At 44.2% G+C, this 18,942-nt stretch overlaps 3 protein-coding genes across 4 annotated transcripts; 2 read left to right on the plus strand and 1 right to left on the minus strand.

The window, feature by feature from the left end:
* The first annotated feature begins 362 nt into the window (after positions 1 to 362).
* Positions 363 to 4,549, plus strand: LOC141044677 (uncharacterized). Its single transcript, XM_090245722.1, has 6 exons — positions 363 to 898; positions 1,246 to 1,513; positions 2,118 to 2,262; positions 2,512 to 3,290; positions 3,405 to 3,709; positions 4,245 to 4,549. Exons 1-6 carry the CDS (start codon positions 874 to 876, stop codon positions 4,547 to 4,549), a joined length of 1,827 nt encoding a protein of 608 aa, XP_090101848.1. The 5' UTR covers positions 363 to 873.
* A 166-nt stretch (positions 4,550 to 4,715) lies between these two features.
* LOC141044652 (uncharacterized) lies at positions 4,716 to 6,773 on the plus strand. Its single transcript, XM_073529686.2, has 2 exons — positions 4,716 to 5,165; positions 5,658 to 6,773. The coding sequence occupies exons 1-2, from the start codon at positions 4,746 to 4,748 to the stop codon at positions 6,129 to 6,131; spliced, it is 894 nt and encodes a 297-aa protein (XP_073385787.1). The 5' UTR covers positions 4,716 to 4,745; the 3' UTR covers positions 6,132 to 6,773.
* A 2,753-nt stretch (positions 6,774 to 9,526) lies between these two features.
* LOC141044688 (putative pectate lyase 5) lies at positions 9,527 to 12,119 on the minus strand. Of its 2 annotated transcripts, none has more exons than XM_073529866.2 (4): positions 11,730 to 12,119; positions 10,616 to 11,347; positions 10,321 to 10,459; positions 9,527 to 10,197 (listed from the first exon to the last, which is right to left on the minus strand). In XM_073529866.2, exons 1-4 carry the CDS (start codon positions 11,912 to 11,914, stop codon positions 10,006 to 10,008), a joined length of 1,248 nt encoding a protein of 415 aa, XP_073385967.1. In that variant the 5' UTR covers positions 11,915 to 12,119; the 3' UTR covers positions 9,527 to 10,005. The 2 variants fall into 2 exon arrangements, with proteins under 2 accessions (XP_073385967.1, XP_073385966.1); XM_073529865.2 differs by having other exon boundaries at positions 10,616 to 11,350.
* Positions 12,120 to 18,942: the final 6,823 nt, after the last annotated feature.

Raw genomic sequence — 18,942 nt, forward strand, 5'->3', positions numbered from 1 at the left:
CGGTGACGGTATAAATGCTCAAGAGAGGTTGACACTGAGAGGATGAAGGTGGACGAATGAGAATGGAATGTAATAATGTTTCAACCACGCCAATCTCGACAGGCGATAACCAGGGCTAGGAGGACGAAGACGCATTAGGAACGAAAACGGATGTGCATACATGCTCGTGTCCATAAACAAACTCCACAGCCCTCATACTTGTGAATGATAAAGTTCCCGTCCCCATTTAAAAATAACATCGACAATGTGATGTAACCTTGAAGGACAAATATACCCCCTCCCCTAGGAAACATCTGAGACGACAATAAAGTAGACCGGGACAGTAACGAATGACCACAACGCTTGCTCATACAAAATCGTGAAGATTGTATTCCTTGAGAGCGACCAACGCATCTATGGAAATCCCAACGAAAGTCGCATGATTTCTGGGGTATTCCCCCTGTGAAAAGAGAAAAAACTCGAGATAGCATGGTCGGCAATGACTCCGCATGAACTGTCAGAGAGTTAATGAGGACATTGTGTTTCGCCGCACACCTTGGCACACACCGCACACAAAATCACTGCCAAATAATTAGAACAGAGGCTCAAAAGTTCTCCGCACTAAAGTTGAAAGCTAGAGACCTAGGGTGCTTCCATCGAACTTCGAAGGGAGGAAATTTTAGGAGCAGTTTACGAGATGCCGGGAGGGTTGTGGAATCGTGGTGCACAGCCGTTGGGTTTTGATGCCTCGGAGCTAGATGCGGAGTGTGGCAGCGTCGTTGTGCTGGAATGGCGGGTGGACGGGACCGGAAGCGGGTGCCAGAGTTTTTGTCTCAAGAAGATTTGAGTTCTTGACGCGGGCGGACGCCGGAGCGTGAGGGCACAGTGGCGGTGATGTGCGTTCGGAAGTCTGGAGGAGGTATGTGTGTCGCTCTCGACGTCTCTTCGTCAGAGATGGGGTGCAGCAGCAGTTGCATTTTGTGGGGTTCCCCTGGTGACGGGTTAGGGAGGGAGGGTGGAGAGGTAAAGTAACGGGCTTGCGGAGTACGGTGGCGAGTGCGTTGTGAGGAGGTTGTGTACAGTGGCAGCACTGTGGGGTTTCTGGTGACGGTGTGTGTGGCGGTTTCTGCGGGCGCATCGGTTGCTGTCGCGAGTTCGTGTGGTTGTTGTCATGTGCGTTTCGATCGTTGGTATGATGATGGGTGGGAGGTAAAATTTACATGACAGCAGACGGGGTTTTGAACGGTGGTTCGGGTTTTGGAGCAGGCGAATCTGTAACGAGAGGGGTGGAGTGTCCGGTGGAAGCAGAATTGGGACAGGAGTTGGTACATGGTAGCGGAGGAGGAGGAGGGGGAGGCAGGAGCAACGAGGACGTGGAGCGTTTGGATGTGAGCGGGAGTTGCGAGGGCGGAGATCAGGAGGCGAAGGATGGCGGCGGTAGTGTTGGAGATGGGTGCAGCATGCCAGCGGGCGAGGAGAAGCATGCTGCAGGAAAGGAGGGGAGTCTTCTTGGCGTGCTGGAGGCGTTGATGAGGTATTAGGTCAGTTTTGGATTGAGTATGTGGATGCGTCCGTCATGGTTGTGTGGGTAGTGAGTCCATCCGGGTTCAGGGTAGGCCGTGGAGCAGTTGGGGAGCAAGGGCGATGCCCCGACGTGCGGTGGAGTGTGGTGGTGATGAGGTGGTGTAGGGTAGGCAGTGGACGTGGGGTTTCCTGGTGGAGTGGACTGGGGGACTGGAGTTGGAGTGGGAATGGTGTTAAAATTCTGACAGGAGGTCGTGGAAGGTGGTGGTGAGTGGGCGTGCCGTGTGGTGGTTGATGTGGGCGTATGGTGGCGCAATGAAGGATGGCGCCTGTGGAACGTAGGGTGTCGGTGAGAAGTGGGCGCGAGTATGCGGGAGTGATGTTGGGGAGGACGTGGGAGTTGGGGGTGGGCGTTGTACAGGGGTGGCGGTTGTGAATGATGAGGAGCAGCGGGAGGCTCGGCAGGAGGTGGCTTGGTGGGGAGTGCGTTGTTGGGTGACGGAAACGCGTGGGTGTGGAGGCGTGTAGGGGGTGAGAGGGGTGGCGAGGAGGGAGCGTGGAAGGGCATGGCAAGGAGATTCTGATGTGTGGGTGGGTGGTTGTGTGTAGAGCAGTTTGGATTCGAAAGGAGATTTTATGGGTGTTTTGGATGGAGTATCCGCGTCCAACGAGTCGAGGGTCGCGGAGGCTCCAATGTGCTTTGCAATGATGCAAGAGAAGATCCGGGCTCGGCGGTACTCCTCATGGCGCATGTTTGTGGTAAGTTGAGTGGTGGTGTGGCGGTCGGCGAGCGGTGAGCACATCTTGTGGATTTGGTAGAGGAGGTGGGAGGAGTGGTGACGGGCACGGGGTTGGGAAGCGGGTGTTGGTAGGGGGCAGGTTGTGTGGTGTGGTCGCGTGTGTTGGAGGAGTGTGGGAAGCGGTTGTGGAGGTGGGAGATGGTGGATGCATGCGTGGGGGGGGGGGGGGTTGGGGCGAGGCGATGACGTGGTTCAGTTGTTTGTCCAGGAAGATTTTGAATGGATATGCTACAATGCGCTGAGGTGCAATCAGAAGCGTAGCATCTTATGGGCCGCTGCGGGGGAGCTGCTACGGCGAGGTAAGAAGCGGTTGGAGGAGTACGAGGGATGCGGGGAGAAGTTAGTGGCGCTGGACCAGAGCGAAGCGCGGGAGGGAGGATCAGGGAGAGCGAAGTCGGAGGATGTGGAGGGTAGGATACAGGTGGGGGAGAAGTGTTTGGCGGGCGAGGGAGTGAAGATGGCGATATCGAGCGCGTCGACGGGGTCGGCGGAGAGCGAGGTGCCATCATGTGGGGGTGCATCGATGTGCAAGAATGCGGGAGTTGGGAAGGACAGCGGTTCGATGCGGCGGGGAACCGCAGGGACGCAGATGACGGAGGGCGAGCCGTCGGTGGATGGGAAGGGGGCGGGGGCGGTGTCGGGAGGGACCTGGGCGCACAGGGATGGGGCGACGGCGAGCACGGAAGTGCGGAGCGCGGGGAGCGGTGGGAGGGGGAGGGAGGGGGTGGGGCGGGCGGACAAAGACGTGGACGTGGAGGGGGAGGAGGGAGATGTAGATTCGGGGGAGTACCGGTCGGATGCAGACGGCGAGGCGACGGAGTCATCGAGCTCGTATGGGTCAGCGGGAAGCTGGTGGGGAGGGGAAGGGGAAGGGGAAGGCGGCGCGGAGAGGGTGCAGTCGGCGTTCGAAGCAGAGTCGGATTTGCGGGACGGGAACGGAGCGGTGGGGCTGGCGGAAGAGGAGGAGGGAGTTGCGGCGAGCGAAAGGTAGAGGTTGAGATTGTGGTGGGTGAATTTAGGGCAGCGATGGGAGGTGTGGTGAGGCGACGGTTGGGTGTTGTGGAGTTCTAAGGAGAGGAGCGTTGTGGGTGGTGTGGGCAGAGGGAAGAAGGCGCTGGACGCAGAGTGGAAGCAGAACAGGCGGGGGATCGAGTGGAGGTGCCGATGGTTGGAGCTGAAGACGCTGGAGATCCGGGCGAGGCTGGCGCAGTACGAGAGAGTGCTGCGGAGGGCAGAGAGCGAGAAGGTGTGGAGGTGGGAGGGAGAGGTCGGGGAGGGGTCGTGCGCGAGGACGGTGCCGGTGAAGATAGTGGGGAACCATGCGATCGTGCATCGGAAGCATCGGAGGAGGGCGGAGGAGGATCGAGACGTGGACTTGGGGAAGCATCCGGTGTTCTCGCGATATGGTACTGAGGGAGATTGTGAGAGTGCATGTGGAGTGCGATTGTGTGATTGTTATGGGGGTGGGGATAGAGTTAGGGAGCGTGTGGAGTGCGATTGTGTGATTGTTGTGGCGGTGGGGATAGAGTTAGGGAGCGTGTGGAGTGCGAGCATGGGGGATGCGCAGCACGCCGGTTGTGTACAACGACGAGAAGAGATATGAAATATATCCGGACGAGTTCCGGGACATGTGGAAGTTTCGTGTTGCAAAGTGTGCGGGTGTGGTGGAAGGGGGGTGGGGGTGCATTGATGAGGGGATGGTTGTGGCGTGATGGATGGGCGGTGGGTTGACGTGGTATGGAGTCGTGTGGGGCGGAATGTGGGCAGTGGAAGGCGAAGTTGGGTTAGGGGTGGCAGGGTAGTGTGCGGGCGAGGAAGCATTGAGAAGTGGGTGGGTGTGGCGGGCACGATGATAGGATGAATGGGTGGTGATAGTTGGAGACGATGAGAGCGAGGAGTGGGTGCGCAAACACTCACGTGGTTTGGGACCTCTTGTTGCAGAGAAAAGGAAGGCTCAGCGGAAAGGAAACGATGGGTCGACTCAGAGGAAGGGGGAGAGCCAGCATGTTGCGGAGGCGGAGTTGGAGGGTGGGTGTTTTCGACCTTGGTGTGTGGCATGGTCAGTGCATGTTGGGGTTGGAGAGTGTGGGGTGGGTTTGGGTGCGGAGGATGCGGTTGAAGGCGAGGGAGTAGGGGAATGGGATTTGGGGTGGTGCAGGGGTGGAGCGGTCACAGTCGGGGTGGCGTTGGCGTTGGCGTTAGCGGGGAGTGTGGGTTGGGCGGTGATGATGTATGGTCGTCGGTGAGCAGGGCTGTGGGGGAGCGGTGGTGGGTGAGGAGAGGTAGTATGGCGGATGTGTGGGTGGGCATATGGGCGATGCGGGGTGGTTTGGCAGTGATTGTGTGGCGTGGTGCGCAGTGTCGGAACCAGAATCGTTGTACGAGAGGGAAGATGCGGAGCAGCAGTTGGGCGCGGAAGATGCAGTGGCGGGTCAAGACTCGATGGAGCAGCTTCTGTGGCAAGTGGAAGCGTTGCAGGTGCGGGTGAAGAAGCAGAAGCATTTGCTGAGGAAAGAGGCAGCTGCAAGGAAGAGCAGCGCACCCAGCGAGTCGCCGCGCGCGGCCCCCGGTGCGGGTCAGAAAGGGAAGGCGTCGGTGGCAGCGGTGGCGTCTCCGAGGGGGGTGGGGCGAGGAGGGGTGGCGTCATGGTCGGGCGGGGGTTTGGGAAGAACGAGCTCAGGCGGTGGGCTGGTGCGGCGGAAGGCGTCAGATTATGACATCAGCAACATGGTGATGCCGGTGAACGTGGGCGGGATGTTTGTGGAACAAGTGCGTCACGTGGACATCGAAACACCGATGTGGAGGGTGGTGGACGACGCAAGTCCAGGGACGCAGCGGGCGGAAGAGTCGTCGAGCGAAGAGGTAGGGCGAGGGACGAGGAGTGGGTTGGATTGTGGCGGAGACGGAGGGTGTGGATTGGGGGGAGAAGGAATGGGGTGCGTGTGTGATGTTTGGGAGGTGTGAGCGTGTTGCGTGGAGAGTCGTTCCGGGATGGAGTGGGGATGTGGGTGGAGCAGCCGATGGTGGCGTGGAGATGTGGGTGCGCATGATGCACAGGGTGCAGGGAGGGTAACGGATGGAGGGTGGGTTGGTGGGTGGAGGGACGTGGGTTGGGGGGGTTGTGGTGATTGTTTGTGGGGATAGGGCGTGGGGTGACAGTCGGGGGAGGGAGGGAATGCGCCCAAGGTGAGGGGTGATGTATGGGAGGGGTGGGATGGGATGGGATGGGATGGGGACGGCGGATTGTGAGCATGGCGAAGGTGCGTGTGTGGAGGGTGGGGGTTTGATTGAGCGGTGGAGGCAGAGGGTGAGTGCATTAAGAGTGCGTGACGGGGATGTATGGTGTGCGCGCAGGAGATCGAAGAGGAGGACTATCGAAGTCGGCACGCGGCGATGGAGACGGTGGAGAAGCAGCAACGGTACATGCCGGCGCAGAGGAGAAGCGGAGGGGACATTCAGACGGTGGGGAAAGGGAAGTTGAAGGTGGTAGGAGTCGGGAAGGGTGGTGTACAGATGGGCTTGGAGGGGAGCAGTGCGGGGTTGGGCGTTGCGAGTGGTGCGAGCCCTGGTGCGCTGGTAAGGGCGGGAGATAGTGTACCGAAAAGGCAGAGGTCGAGTCGGAACAGCGGTCGCAGAGCGGGGGCGTCGATAGGAAGCGTTCCAGCGGCGCCGGGCGGGTCCGTGGAGAGTATGGTGGTGAAATGGGAAGTTTTGAAGAGTGAGGTTCCGGATGCGGACGCGGATGGCGATTTATCGCGGGTGGACAACTGGGTTGATGCAGTTGGCGATGCAGAAGATCGCTTGGGGGTGGATCGCATGGAAGCGTAAAACTGGGCTGTATGGCGAGTTAGCGCATGATACTTCTGCGACAATGTTAGGCGATCATTTTTGTGGTGAGGTTTTCTTGGGCAGGTTCAGGTGGAGAAGGTCGAGGTGGAACTGGTGGATGCGCTGAGGCTGAATTTGGAGCGGGTTTTTGTTCGCAGCACGTAATGTTGTTTCAGACGGAGAGGTTATTGGCGATCGCTCCGTGTAAGTCGCCTGGGATAATTTTCAGGTTCGAAGACCATGTTTGGCGCTGTTGGAGATTGAGCTGAGGTTATCGAAGCGTGTTTTGTATGAGGCGCGGAATGTTGGTTCGCTTGTGCGAAGTGCTGCAGCTCGTTTTTTGGCGATGTGGCTTCAAGATTGCGGCTGATGTCGGGTAGGTGGAAAAGGTTGGAAGGCGATTTCGGAGTGGAGGTTTGTGGAGGTGAATTGGTGGCGGACATGTGAGCGTCGGATGACGGTGTCAAGGTCGTGCTCGAACGGGGATGGATGTGGTTTTTGAGGGAGCAGCCTTGTGTGAAGGATGAGTTGCAGAGATTATTTATCAGCATAGTCGGAATTAGTGATTGGAATGAAAGTGTAATTATGTGGTGATAAAAATGGCCAGATATGTTAAGAGTTTGGTCATCATTTGTTGTCTCACACAGTTGGAATGGTTCTGGTTGTCCATACTTTTGGCTTGGTTGGTTGCGTGAAACTGCTTGTTGGATGCGGATTGTTGCTTTTTCTTTTACTTCGCTTTTTTATCTCATGTGTATCCAGATGTACATTGTTAGGAATGTAGGCATGGAATTCTGCGTGACGAGGTTAGCTAGTCGGTGTGTGTGTGTTTTATTTATTTTTTCTTCATGTGGGAAAATGGATTGTGGTGGGGGCTGATTGTGCATTCGACTGGGGGTGGTGAAATGAGCTTAATTTTGTTTCATGGTTCAGTAGGAAATGGAAACGTGTAGAGTTGTTGCGGTGCATGTATTTGTATCGAGTGTGGTGCGTGTTAAGGGAGCTGGTTACTGCGTGAACATGGTAGATTTCCTGGACATTTTTTTGTTATTTTGCTCAGAATGTTGCCGTATGGTTGGTGAAGTGTCTCAATCTGTGGTGTGAGGCGAGGTAGTTTTGGAGAGTGTTTATTTCAACCGATGCCAGTACGAGCGTGTTGCTGGCTGTTCAGACATATGGTGAAGGTGTCGTTCACTTTTTGATTACTAGCATGGAGGGGTGTAAACTATACATGGATGATAAACATGCGTAGTCAGTATATTCCTTGGCCTGTGAATGTTTTGTGTTTGTGGCACAGCACAGTCAGTCGTCTGACACTGCGCATGAGTTGGCGAAATCGATGTTGGGATTGAAAACTGTTGTATGTTTATTTGGCCAAGCTTAATTGATTCCATCTGAGTTAGTTATCCGATTTATGAGATGTCACCATCATGGTTGCATTCGGAGGAGATGGGCCATGAAAATGATGACTAGCATTTAAGTGTGTTCTTTTGAGTGGGTCTCTCTAATCAACGTGTGCGTATTGTTTTTCAATGTCATCGAAGCATGACCATTGAAAAGGTTAACAAGACTGTACTAGGTTAATTTTGAACACTCACCTGTGATGTTCAATGGCTATACAGGAGACTTTTAAAGTACAGAAGCAGGATTTATCACCATTTTTGTGTGCCTCTTCTGATGTTTGGGCCCTTTCATCCTGATATGGAGGAAATATTTGTACAATTTTCAGGATATTAAAGAAAGATCGGACTTGTCATGTAACTGTCTGCAAAGTTTCATGTGGTAATGGTGGGAGTAGATTTTCCATGTGTATTATCTGTTTGTGTTGATTTCAAGTGCATGAAGTTTCTTTTTTCTTCAATTCCAACTACACAAGAATTGCATTTTTAGTTGTGGAATTAATTGAAGAATTGTATGTTTGTGCTCTCATGAGGACTGCATACTTGTGGGTGATCAACACTCCCTTTTTGCACCTACGTATATATGAACATGCAGCATTCTATTGGGTCATGATGGATAGTATGAATTTTGCTTACACAGTTTTTATCTCGTGGGGTATGAAATTATTCATAAATTGACATCTTATTATTTTAGCTTACATAGTTAACATGGCAATTTTTCCATGAATGTTGGCATTGATGGAGTCACTCTTATTATTAGTTTTATAACGATAATATTATTAGTTTTATAACGACATGTTATGCAATTGTAATAGAATATTGTATTTGTAAGGTTTAAAGCTTTGATTGCTTGTTTTTATTCAAAATTTAAGTCAGTTTTTTTATAAGCTTTACAACTATTGTGTGGTTTTAATTATTTAATAATATATTATTTTGCAAAACTCCTTCACAGATGTTTCATGTATTAAAACAGCAATATTCATTAAAATTTTCTCTTGAAATGTTGTCTTATACTTTAATTTTTTGGTTATAAAAATGCATACATGAGTTTTATTCTATGGTGTTAAACCTGAATAATTGTTATGTGTATGTGCATGTTCAGTACTAGTTTGAACATGTAAAATTATCTGTCATGAAATTTTTGTGATACAGATTTTTTGTAATTGATCATTCAATTATCATATGCATATACAGGATGAAGTCAGGTGATGTTCCCATCAATACCAGAAACTGTCTGTAGAATCAACAAACACCAATATTCTGATATATCATACAATTTTCACTCGTTCGATACCTTCCGTAATGTAAGGCACTCTTACCAGAAAGCTAAACAAAGCCTGTGGGGCAAAAGGACAAACAATGGTGTGGCATCAGCAGCGCAGGACCCTCGGCGGGAACTATGTGCTCACGCCAGCGACATAAAACCTGCGAGATTAATCAACATAAGAAAGCTACGACCTGATGTGAAGCACACAGATGGCAGAGAGCATAGAAGACGATGGACCACAAGGCAGGAGTTGACGTACTCAAGAGAGGATTTTGCAGCAGATTATGGGCCTGACGGCCTGGTAAATGTGAGCAGATTGATTGACGTGAAACTCAAGTCAAGATGATGGTTACTCGAGTGAGAAGGAAACCAGGCGACGGGAACACGGAGACATTGTTTTCGGCATCTGACAGTGATTGTAGGCACAACAGTGGAAGCTCAGAGCTTGCAGGGGCATCGGAAGGGGTTCGAGGCGGGAAGTGAAGGACGTCTCGTCATGAGATTGAGTGAGGATTGAGAAAAGCAAAGCCGATTGCCTGGCCTGCAGCGTTCAGTCTGACAAGTGCAATCAATACTCCACAGACTTCCTTGTTGACACACGCTCCTCTTAAGCCAATGGCGACACGAAATCAGACCAGTTGTATTGCACAATTAATTTTCTGTCACAAGGTCAGTGTCGGTAATGGAATGCAGAAGCCGCTTAAACAGGGCAGTTGAACCGATCTAAATTTCTTGAATTGTGTTCGAAATTATGATAGAAATGCAACAGCGACACAGCAAATGGTAAACTACAAATATTAAACATTCGTTCTCCCCTTCTTCTACCTACATTGCTACTGCCAAGGTGCACAATCGTCACCTAAAACCTACGACTTGTGGCATGAGAATGGTCGAAAGCTACCGGGTGGAGGCAGCTACCTATGCATAGGATGCTCTAAGGTCTATCTCTACGTTATTGCTTCGCAGGACAGCATACTTTGTGTCACATTGTATTCTAAGCTAGGCCGACCATGACTGGCCAGCACTGGACACTGCGAATACAACAAACTTACAATCTACTTATCTATTTCGGAATTCAAACTATGTTAAACGACGATTACCATTACCATTACCAAGTTAAATTACTTATTGGCGCAGCATGAAAAGTCCCGATCATGTTGAACAGTGGTATGGAAACGATTCAGCTCTTACAAGTCTCCCGCTTTGTTCACAAAGCGAGAGGGCCTGCATCGTTAGTCATCGAGGGCACCATAGCGGCAGGGCGAGCAGAAAGGCTGGTAGCCTTGGCGTAGAAGTGGGATTGACCAGAGACTCCTGATGCGGTAAAGAAAGCACCGTTCAGGAAAATGTCACCAGCTGATCGCCAGTTGTCCCCTCCGTCGTCAAGCCGCTTTGTCACCTGTAAAAAAACCAAACGACCAAGTAAGGGTCTCATTGTTGATTCCACTGAGCATTATTAAAATTTCAAAGATCAGTATGAGGGAGAATAGGGTTGAAATGTCGTGAAAGATGTGGAGCTTACTTCCTTCATGTTGCTGCCATCGGGAGCGAAGAAGCGATTGCCCTCGCTATTGATTGTTGGAAACGCACTCCCTCCGATGGCGTACATTCCCCACCCTTCGTAGTTGTTGTTCACAACGTGAAAGACCCCGTTTCGACATCTGCAGCCAAACGAATGAATCGCCTTTCCGTCAGTAACCATTGAACCCACATCCCACTTTGCAAGCCTCACCAATCTAATTGAGAGGTTGCAGAAAAGAGCAAGCTTCGAGTGCAAGTGCAGCGCTATTATCATCAAAACTCGGCATTGTGATCACCTTGGCATCCGCTCAACTAGATTTTTGCCGAAATGGTTGAAAGCCACGGTGACTTGCATATTCCTGTCCTGCTTGTCGCTGTCGTGAGCGCCAAGCAACATCACCTTGTCGTGATTCTCAAAGTAGCTGTTGGTGATGGTAATAGCCGTTGAGCCCTCAATGACATCCACCAGGCCATCAGCACAGTTCGAGAAGTAGCAATGATCCACCCAGATGTCGCGAGAGCCGAAGATGTTGATTCCGTCTCCATCGGTCTTTCCCCTGCTTCCAGCGTGGGTCGGGGAACTACGAACGTCTCCGGATCCCACAGACTTACAGTCGTGAATGTGAACGCCGTGGATGATTATGTTGTTCACGAACTGCATGGTGATGCAAGCGCCGCCGGCGATGTGAACATTCTGACCACGCCCGTCGATGGTCTTGTAACTGTTCATAATAAGCTCCTTCTTGAGCTTGATGTTCATATTGCGACTGAAAACGATCCAGAGCGGCTCCTCCTGGATCACACCCCAGCGCAGAGTACCCGGCTCCGGGTTTACTACATCGTCGTCAGAGCTATCGGTGACGACGTAGATCTTCCCGTTTCTGCCACCAACAGCATTCCTGCCGAATCCAATGGCGCAGTTTGCCAGGCCCTGACGATTGCTTTCCCAATTGCTGCTACACCTCCAGCAGTCGTCCACAGGGTTGCCTGTTCCACAGCCTCCCAGAGAGCGGCGGGTACTGTTGGAGCTGCTGCATTGCACCTCTCTACGTTAGAAATCACGCTTTAGATTCTCAAAAATCAGTTCATAATCCACTGGCGCCATGCGAAGAGGCGAGGGCTACAAACTGCCTCCAGTTACATCGTGATCCAACCACTATGGAAGTTTTAAGAACATACTAAGCCAAGAAGCATAAGACGTTCAGAGAATGTTTTGTTGCTAATAATCTGCGAACATTTCGTGTCAAAATTATCATACACGAATGTAAGGGACAGAGAATGGTTCACCCAACAATTGATGGAAAGCTTAACGGCGGAATAGAGAAAGCTGCAAAATAAGCGCAGTTCTCTGAAAAAATGATTTGCCCTGGACCGCTCTCCAGGAGTCTGTTAAGATGCTCACTCCCTTACCCGAGTTCAGCAGGCTCTTCGTCCTTGCTTTCTGCAACTCCGACGGGGGTCTGATGCTCTTCCGGCACCTGAGACGCCGAGAATGAGGTCAAAGGCCGGAGGGCCGCGCATTCTCGCAGAGCCACCGACGCAAGTAGGAGAAATCCTAGGACTAGCTGCAGCCATGCCGAGTTCTCCTTAGCCATCTCGAGAGCCTCTCCCAGTGGGCACTGATCAGTCCTGCACCGATCCGTTGAATGGCTCCAAATCCAAATCAACCTCAGCAACTGCAGGACCTTTCAGTACTTCCGGTGCCGGAAATGCGAAGTTCGTGAGCACTAGAGAAACTGATGGGGATACATGAAAGGACGCCCCTCAGGCATCATCGATGGCGAAGGAGATGAAGCTCGCCAGTGTCTGCTTTGAGCTCTGCGACTGCAACTTAGCGTTATAATCAGCAGCCAGCGTCGCCAGGTGAACTGATCACAGCAGGTGGGTGTAGGTTGATGGTAGGATGAATGACCTCCTCCATGGGATGCATTTCGTTGCATTCGATAAAGCTGTAACCAACTAATCCTCATCGCTGCTCAAGCATCGAGGTTGGATGCACAGTGGGTCCTCCTCTATGTCAGCGACACGTTTGGGATTGTGGACATTACTGTCGATGCAGATTTGTGCAGATATGAACAAAACTGACTTTGCTTTTTAAATTATACTGATATTCAGTAATTTATTCAACATGGATGTCACCCTATTGCCGAGACACCCAACTTTCGTACACAGCTGTTCTGCCCAAGTTACATGGACCCTAGTAGCCCAACCCTCACCTTTGAGACTCCAATCCCATTTTGAGCATTGTCAGTTTTATTGCTATCTCCATTCACACAATGGTTGATGACTTTCGAAGCAAATGCGTGCAGACCTTGTTTTCAAAAATTATATGTGTATTTGTGTGAGTGTGTATATATGTATATATAATTTTTAAAAACATAATTAAAGGTTCGTGCTCAGATATGTGGTTTGTTGTATAATGAAATTAGTCAAGTTGATCGTTCAAAAAGACACGTATGCGTGCAAATATACAAGAGATTCTTTCCGGGCATGTTGCAATACTCATCAATCATAAGATGAGCATTGTTTTATTTTTTGTATCAATATCCTAATGTAAAATCAAATAAATAAACTTTGACAATATAAATGATGCATAATGTAATGTGATTCATTGCTATAATAGAATATGGTAAAACATTTACTTTTAGAAACTAATTTTTTTATCCTAACAACAGAAGTTTTTAATTAATTAATTTATTTATTGAGTATATGGTTGAAGAAACATAACTTCTAAAACTAAAGTAAAGATCTTAATTGTATGAAGAACAAGGCAGAAATTGAAATATAAGTTAAGTAAGTGCATGGTTTTACAATTAAGGAAAGTGATTTGCACAATTTAGTTTTTTTTTGTAATTTTTAAGTGTAACCTTGATCATTCTGTTGGCACTAAATTTTAATAACAATAACAATGAGTTACAATGTATGTTTGTTAAAATATTCTTTAAACTGAAGGAGAGACATTTACATTGTGAAAAAGAAAAAGAAAAAGAAAAATACCAACTAACTAACCAACCAACTAACTTAAAAAAAAAAAAAAAAAAAAAAAAGAAAAGAGAGAGAGAGAGAGAGAGACAGCAATAACAACAACATGAAAAAAAAAATCACAACTTCATAATTCAAATCCTACATCAAGCGGTGGTGAAAGTATTATTACAACAGTGAGACAGCAGTCCTAGTAGCAAAACAAATACTTTCTTCATAAGAAGAATTAAAAAATAATAATTAAACGGTACACCAGGAAAAAAGGAAAAAAGATCCTATGCTATGAATCAATATTTTATAAATATTTAACATTCATGAAAATTAAATAAGAATAAATTGTATTTTTTTATTTATAAAAAAACATTATTAGTTCAATAACCATCTTAAATTAGCATCAATATAACTTATTTGGAGTTTTACACATTTTTATATCACATTGTATCACATTAAAATATCACATTGTTATTCATGTAGAGGTATATTAAGATTAGTGCTAGTTCAATAATGATCACGTCAAAGAATTATTACAGAAAGATTTCTTCCAAATTAGACGAAATGTGTCATTTTGAAGACTTAGCAAACATATATTTTCGAAATTTTGCTTCCTGTAATTCTCACTTGGAATTTTTATACAGCACAGAATTAATTCCACCATTCGAATTTATATTTGTGGGAGCAGTTTTCTCCAAAAAAATCCAGTATTCTAAGCAGGATTGAGACAGGCACAAGTCCCCATCGCCGTTCATCCGGTGACGGAGGATAGCTTTCGTAACTGCCGACGGTAAGTCTCACGACATCATGACGGATGGTTATCATCCATTAGTCAAGCGGTTACAGACCCAGCACAAGGGATGCTATTCCTCACCTTCAGCATCCGCCTTAACAAATCACGCCACGTGTACACTTAGGATCCCCTACCGTACCAACCGTGACTAGCCATGCTGACCGGTATCTCGGAGGGGTCAAGGTGCCACATCAGCATTTCGCATCCTCTGGGGTCTCTCTCGCTTCGCCTTACGGCCGGGATGGGTGCGACCTGGGCCTGGTCCACAATGCCCATTCATTGAAGGGAGTTCTAGAGCGAGCACATGGCGTCAGAGGACCCCCCTACCCTCCCCCACCCTCTCCGGCCCTCGTGCCCTGCCAGCTTGGCAATCCTCTCTCATGATCACATCCATCACACCCCGCCTGCTCCGTGGACTCTATCGCGGGTCCTACTTTGAGAACAAAGGGTTTTCCAAGCTACATGAGCAATGGCGTTCCCAATGGGTCCGGGTGGGAGGGAACGAACAAAAGTCGGGTACTTCTGGTGAGAGCGAAAGAGCGCAATCATTGAGAACGATGGGAGCGAGGGGGCGTTACCGGCCGGGGGGAGGGTGGGGTGGGTGGGGTTGAGAGATTTTGTCAGATGGTGCCCGTTAGTTGTTGCGGGAGCACACACACCTCGCTGGCCGGAGTGGCTGAGAAGGATCATGATGACGGGGTTGTAGGAGTGGTGGTGTTGGAGTCTGAGTGGGCAGGCTCGGAAGGAGGTTCGGAAGGAGAATTGGGGTTGCCAGTGGAGTTAGGGGTTCAGGGGGGCCGGGCCTGGCTGGCTGGCATTTGCAACCCCTGATCCCCGACAAGTGACACAGGGCGCCAACAATAGGGGCACATGCCGTGAGTTAATGAAGGCTTGAGAAGTAAGGCCCCACCCGTTTGGGACCATTATCACTACTTACTCATCAGTCCTTCCGGATCTCGCTATGGCCCGCAAGGCACTGTAGCTCCCGATGTTTTTCAAAATTTTAATTTGATTTAATTGTTTTTTTTTTGAACATATGGAGGCACACTCTTGATCTATTGTTGAACAAGAATGGCAATTGTTGAACAAAAATAAAAAACCAAAGAGTCTTCAATCAAAACGCTAATATATATAAAGTGTTAAAAAGACTAAAGATAAACACAATCTTCCTCCTATATTTACTAGCTACTAATAAGATCTTGCAGAAGTTTTCTAAGGATTGTAAAGCTTACAGTCAAAACATCTAAGTTGAAGGTTGTTTCTATCCTGATTTTTTAAAATAAAAACTTGTAGGACAAGTTTTTAATAGCTACTTGTAATATTTAGATGAATCGAAATATCTAAATAGAGTTAAGAAGTTTTTAAATATTATTGAAATAGACATTATCTATCTAATATGTTTTTACATATTTCTATCCAATATTATTTACTAAACTAATATTAATATCAATTACAAACAGGAAAAGGTGTAATAAATTGCATTGCTTGTAATTAATTGGATACGTTTTTTTTCAATAGATATAAAGATAGAATATGTTTTCATTGATATGCTTTTGAAATATATGAGGTTGTTGTATAAGACTTGTAATGTGCAAGCCAAATACTTGTAAGAACACTTTCAAATCTTTAATCTTGAAATATATATATGCTTATAGAAGGAGGTTGTTTTTGAGTACATTGTTGTTTATTAGTTGAAGTTGTTGGAAGTTTAGATGATGGCTAGGTTTCAAAAATGGTGGAATTGTTTATATCATCAATTTAAAGAAAAAAACCTTGTGATTTTGATTGTATTAATTGATATTTAAATATTAATATTATAAGTTGTAGAGATTTCATTAATTGTATAGATGGAGTAGCTTCAATGGTCTATCAATTTTATAAAAAAAAATAGAAGGGTAAGTGTCTTAATTTTTTTTATTTTTATTTTAATAAGTCTTATATTTAAATAATATAAAATTTTAAAAATTAATATAATTAGAATTAATATTAGATATATTATTTTTAATTTTTAATTATTTTTAATAGTAATTAAATAAGATATTTTATAGAAGATTGATTTCTAAGATTTAGATTGATTGGTTTAATAATAAATGAAGTATTTTTAATCTTAAAAAACATATCTAAATAATAAAATTACAAAATTTTAAGTAATTTTAATTCTTTTTCTATTCTCTATTTTATATTTTCTTATTAATATATAAAATATATATATATATATATATATATATATATCTATATAAAATATTTTATTTTATTATTATTTTTAAATTTTTGAAAAATATAAAATCTTAGATCAAAAGAATTAAAATTTTAATCATCTTTTCTAAAAGGTTACCAAAGCTAAAAATTAATTATTTTTTTTACTATCTTAAATTATAAAAATATTATCTAGCAAATGTAATTATGTCTATAATTATAATTTTTTTCCTAATGGTATGTATTTTGGACAAAGTATTATATGAAAGTAATGTTTGAAGTTGTTGAGTTATTTGAATTGAGCTAGCTTTGATGAAATAATACCTTCTATTTTGTATCTTTTTTAAAATGAGATTAGATCTCATTTTTATTTATAATTATATAATTATTTATTTTAAAACTATAATTAAAAAAATTATCATCTAAAAATCTTAAAAATACTACAAAATTATTATGATATTTTATGTTTTTTAATTACTTTAGAAAATACATTCATTAAAAATAAATTTAGTTAAAAAATTAGATTAAATATTTTTTAATATTTTTTAAAAGAACATATTGAAGAAAGACAACTTCAAAGTCACAACACATAGCATGAACAAAGTTATACACAAAGAAAATATGGAATAAGATAACTCTTGTTTCAAATACTTGTTATTTATAAGAGGTGGTTGCTACCTTTAATGACAACTCCCATTCTTTGACTTTTACATCCATCAAAGGATATATCAAGTATTTTCTTTAGAATCTTATCAAATATGAAGATATACCTTTAGTATATCTTTTATACTCCTAGGATCCTTTGTCAATTTATCTACTTCAAAGATATCCTATAATATATATTTTATATTCTTATCTAATCTTTGCATATTCTCTAATTGATCTTTTTTCTTCTTCACCTTGGCTCTTGGTCTTTAATGTCATTCCTTATTCAAATAATATCTTCTATAAAGTAATTTATTTTACTTTTATTTTTACTTATATTTACTTACTTTAATACTTCTACATTGCTATTGATCAAAGGCTTTCAATTCTAATATCTTTGTTAATATTTAATGTCTATACTTTATTAATAAATCAACAAGCATGTCTTTTGTTGCATAATACTTTATTTCAATTACTCTCATTTCAAACTTTTTTCTTATGAAGTGATATTGAATGTCAATATGCTTGTCTTTTGAATATTTCTTTGGATTTTTTACAAAAATAAGACATCATTGATTATTACACTTCATTGGAATTACTTCCAATTGTACAAGTTCAATATCTTTTGAAAGTTCTCTTAGCCATATTGCCTCTATTATATCATGGCTTATTGTGTCACATATATATATATATATATATATATATATATTAATATTTATCTATATTATTAGATAAAAATAATTAAAAATAAATTTATCTCATAATATTTTCTAAAAAAGCTTTCTAAAAGCTTCATAAACATTGCTTTGATTTTACATGTATTTGTAATTGATTGATAGATTAGAAACTTGATCAAAAAATTAATTAAGTGTTAATATCTTATTGTTAACACATCACTAATGCCAAAACGAGCTAACTATGTGGCGCACATACAAAAAACTTGCCTTGGAAGTTAAAATACATGTCTTGCAAATTCAACACTTTTTGAAGGTCATATAGAATATTTCCTCGTAGCTCCTAGTTAAGAGTTTACATAGAGGCAAGAGTGAAGTCTTCTTCATTCTTGTCAATGCCTTTCTAGTTTTTAATCTTATTTCAAGTCTTTTTAGTCTTCTTATCTTTAGCAATAGCCATTTTAATTTAATACTATATCATCTTTGAATGACTTTCTAATTCTTTTGAGTGTCACACGAGTATATTGAGGATTTCTTTATTTGAGCTTCATGTCCTTGTTAATTTGAAAAGAGTGCTAACTTATTATTTTTGTCTTGTTTTAGAAGTGAGTGAATTATCTCACTTCTATTATTGTGTTATGAAAGTTACACATTATCATCTTTTAAATAAACTATTTATTTTTTTGAACACTGATTTTTTTTTCTTAAAGAGAATAGATTATCTCTCTTTGTGGACATTTTCATTTGATATTAGAGGTTGTAAATTACCCTCTTTTAATTTGACTTGTAGATTTGTAAAGTTGTTTCAAATGGAGAAAAAAATCAATGATATTATATTTGGTGGAAATAAGAATAGATTTGCAACTATTGCAGTTCTTTTCAAACTTGTCAACACTCTTAGGATAGAAATTTCACACATCACTAATGCCAACCATAGAAACAATAATGCCACATTTATGAAAGAAATTCAAAAACTATGTTAAAAAGTTGTGTAATTGGAGAAAGGAAGTAGATTGATCTTACAACCAAATTGAAGAAGTTTTGCTTCTAGAAATATAATAGAGATACAAATTAGTATGCCTGATAAGTTTAATAAAAATAAGATCAAAATTTTGAATATTTTTGCAATAAGTCAATTTCTATCTAAGGTTGCATCTCTTCTAATATCTTGATAGATTTACTCAATTTGGATTCATAGGCATATTTCTATTTAAAAATATCCTTTCTTCATTTACACCTTTAATGGAAAAGGATTCACAACTTCTTTATGATTTGAATTCATTCATAAAAGTGTTTACGGCTACATTTAGAGATAATAATTGAGATAGAGTAGTAGAGACCA

Source organism: Physcomitrium patens, chromosome 21 (genome assembly GCF_059467195.1).
Source record: "Physcomitrium patens ecotype Gransden chromosome 21, ASM5946719v1, whole genome shotgun sequence".
In the NCBI taxonomy this organism is placed as follows: Eukaryota; Viridiplantae; Streptophyta; class Bryopsida; order Funariales; family Funariaceae; genus Physcomitrium; species Physcomitrium patens.

What these genes read in the sequence shown, in the direction of transcription:
- LOC141044652 (XM_073529686.2), top strand. Translation starts at nt 4,746, where the DNA reads ATGGAGCAGCTTCTGTGGCAAGTGGAAGCGTTGCAGGTGCGGGTGAAG. An exon ending in AAGAGTCGTCGAGCGAAGAG is followed by an intron (nt 5,166 to 5,657) that starts GTAGGGCGAGGG and finishes GTGTGCGCGCAG; the next exon opens with GAGATCGAAGAGGAGGACTA.
- LOC141044688 (XM_073529865.2), bottom strand. Translation starts at nt 11,914, where the DNA reads ATGGCTAAGGAGAACTCGGCATGGCTGCAGCTAGTCCTAGGATTTCTC. An exon ending in CTAGTTGAGCGGATGCCAAG is followed by an intron (nt 10,460 to 10,615) that starts GTGATCACAATG and finishes GTTTGGCTGCAG; the next exon opens with ATGTCGAAACGGGGTCTTTC. An exon ending in ATGGCAGCAACATGAAGGAA is followed by an intron (nt 10,198 to 10,320) that starts GTAAGCTCCACA and finishes GTTTTTTTACAG; the next exon opens with GTGACAAAGCGGCTTGACGA.
- LOC141044677 (XM_090245722.1), top strand. Translation starts at nt 874, where the DNA reads ATGTGCGTTCGGAAGTCTGGAGGAG. An exon ending in CGTTCGGAAGTCTGGAGGAG is followed by an intron (nt 899 to 1,245) that starts GTATGTGTGTCG and finishes GTTTTGGAGCAG; the next exon opens with GCGAATCTGTAACGAGAGGG. An exon ending in TCCGGTGTTCTCGCGATATG is followed by an intron (nt 3,710 to 4,244) that starts GTACTGAGGGAG and finishes CTCTTGTTGCAG; the next exon opens with AGAAAAGGAAGGCTCAGCGG.